The sequence below is a fragment of the Myotis brandtii genome, unplaced genomic scaffold (genome assembly GCF_000412655.1).
Source record: "Myotis brandtii unplaced genomic scaffold, ASM41265v1 scaffold246, whole genome shotgun sequence".
Lineage (NCBI taxonomy): Eukaryota > Metazoa > Chordata > Mammalia > Chiroptera > Vespertilionidae > Myotis > Myotis brandtii.
Window position 1 is genome coordinate 280,825 of NW_005359310.1, and position 804 is coordinate 281,628.

At 67.0% G+C, this 804-nt stretch overlaps 1 protein-coding gene across 1 annotated transcript in view; it reads left to right on the top strand.

Moving 5' to 3' along the window:
* The window catches only part of NBEAL2 (neurobeachin-like 2), a 36,443-nt gene that overhangs the window by 23,004 nt on the left and 12,635 nt on the right, over positions 1-804 (top strand). The window contains 1 exon segment of the mRNA XM_014540500.1: positions 603-781. Coding sequence (XP_014395986.1) covers positions 603-781 — 179 coding nt within the window.

An 804-nucleotide genomic window follows, 5' to 3' on the forward strand; every position in this document is an offset into this window, starting at 1 on the left:
CCTCGCCCTCCCCAGCCTCCTGGAGATGATGCTGGAGTCGGCCCTGAGCGACATCAAAGAGGCCCCGGCCGGGGGCCTGGCCAGCCTCACCCGGCAGGTGCTCTGGCTGCTGCGCCTGCTGCAGGACTTCCTGTGCTCAGAGGGCCATGGCAACCAGGAGCTGTGGAGTGAGAAGGTGTGTGTGGGGGGGGCGGTGGACGCGTGCAGTCCTGGGTGGGTCCGCACGGGTCTGAGCATAGGCCTGGCTGTGTGAGCCCCACCGGGCCCCCTGCCCCACCCTGACCTTGCTCCGTCCCCATGGGTGATGGCTGCTGGGCAGCTCTTTGAAGGTGTGTGCAACCTGCTGGACCTCCTGTTTTGTGAACCACCTAAGCCTGTCGTAGGGGTCACTGAAACCCCGGGATTCTCCCAGGAATCCAGGCAGTGGCTGAGGCCTCGGCACCATTCTGCCCGGCCTCAGAGCCAGGCCATCTATTGGCTGAATGCTCTGCCCCGGTGTCCCTACGAGTGGTGGGCAAGGGGTGCCGACTGGGATAGCACGAGGCCAGTCTGACCCCCCCTGTCCCCGGCCCACACCTCGCACCACCCATCTGGGCCCACAGCAAACCCCTGAGGAGGAGCTGTGCAACCTGCTCACCAACATGCTGTTCCTGGTGACGTGGCGGGGCGTGGAGGACAGTGACGAGGCCGCCTGGCGGGAACGTGGCCAGGTCTTCTCCGTGCTCACCCAGCTGGGGGCCTCGGCCACACTGGTGCGCCCCCCAGACTGCATCAAGCGCAGGTGAGGGGTGCCCCGGGCCTCCC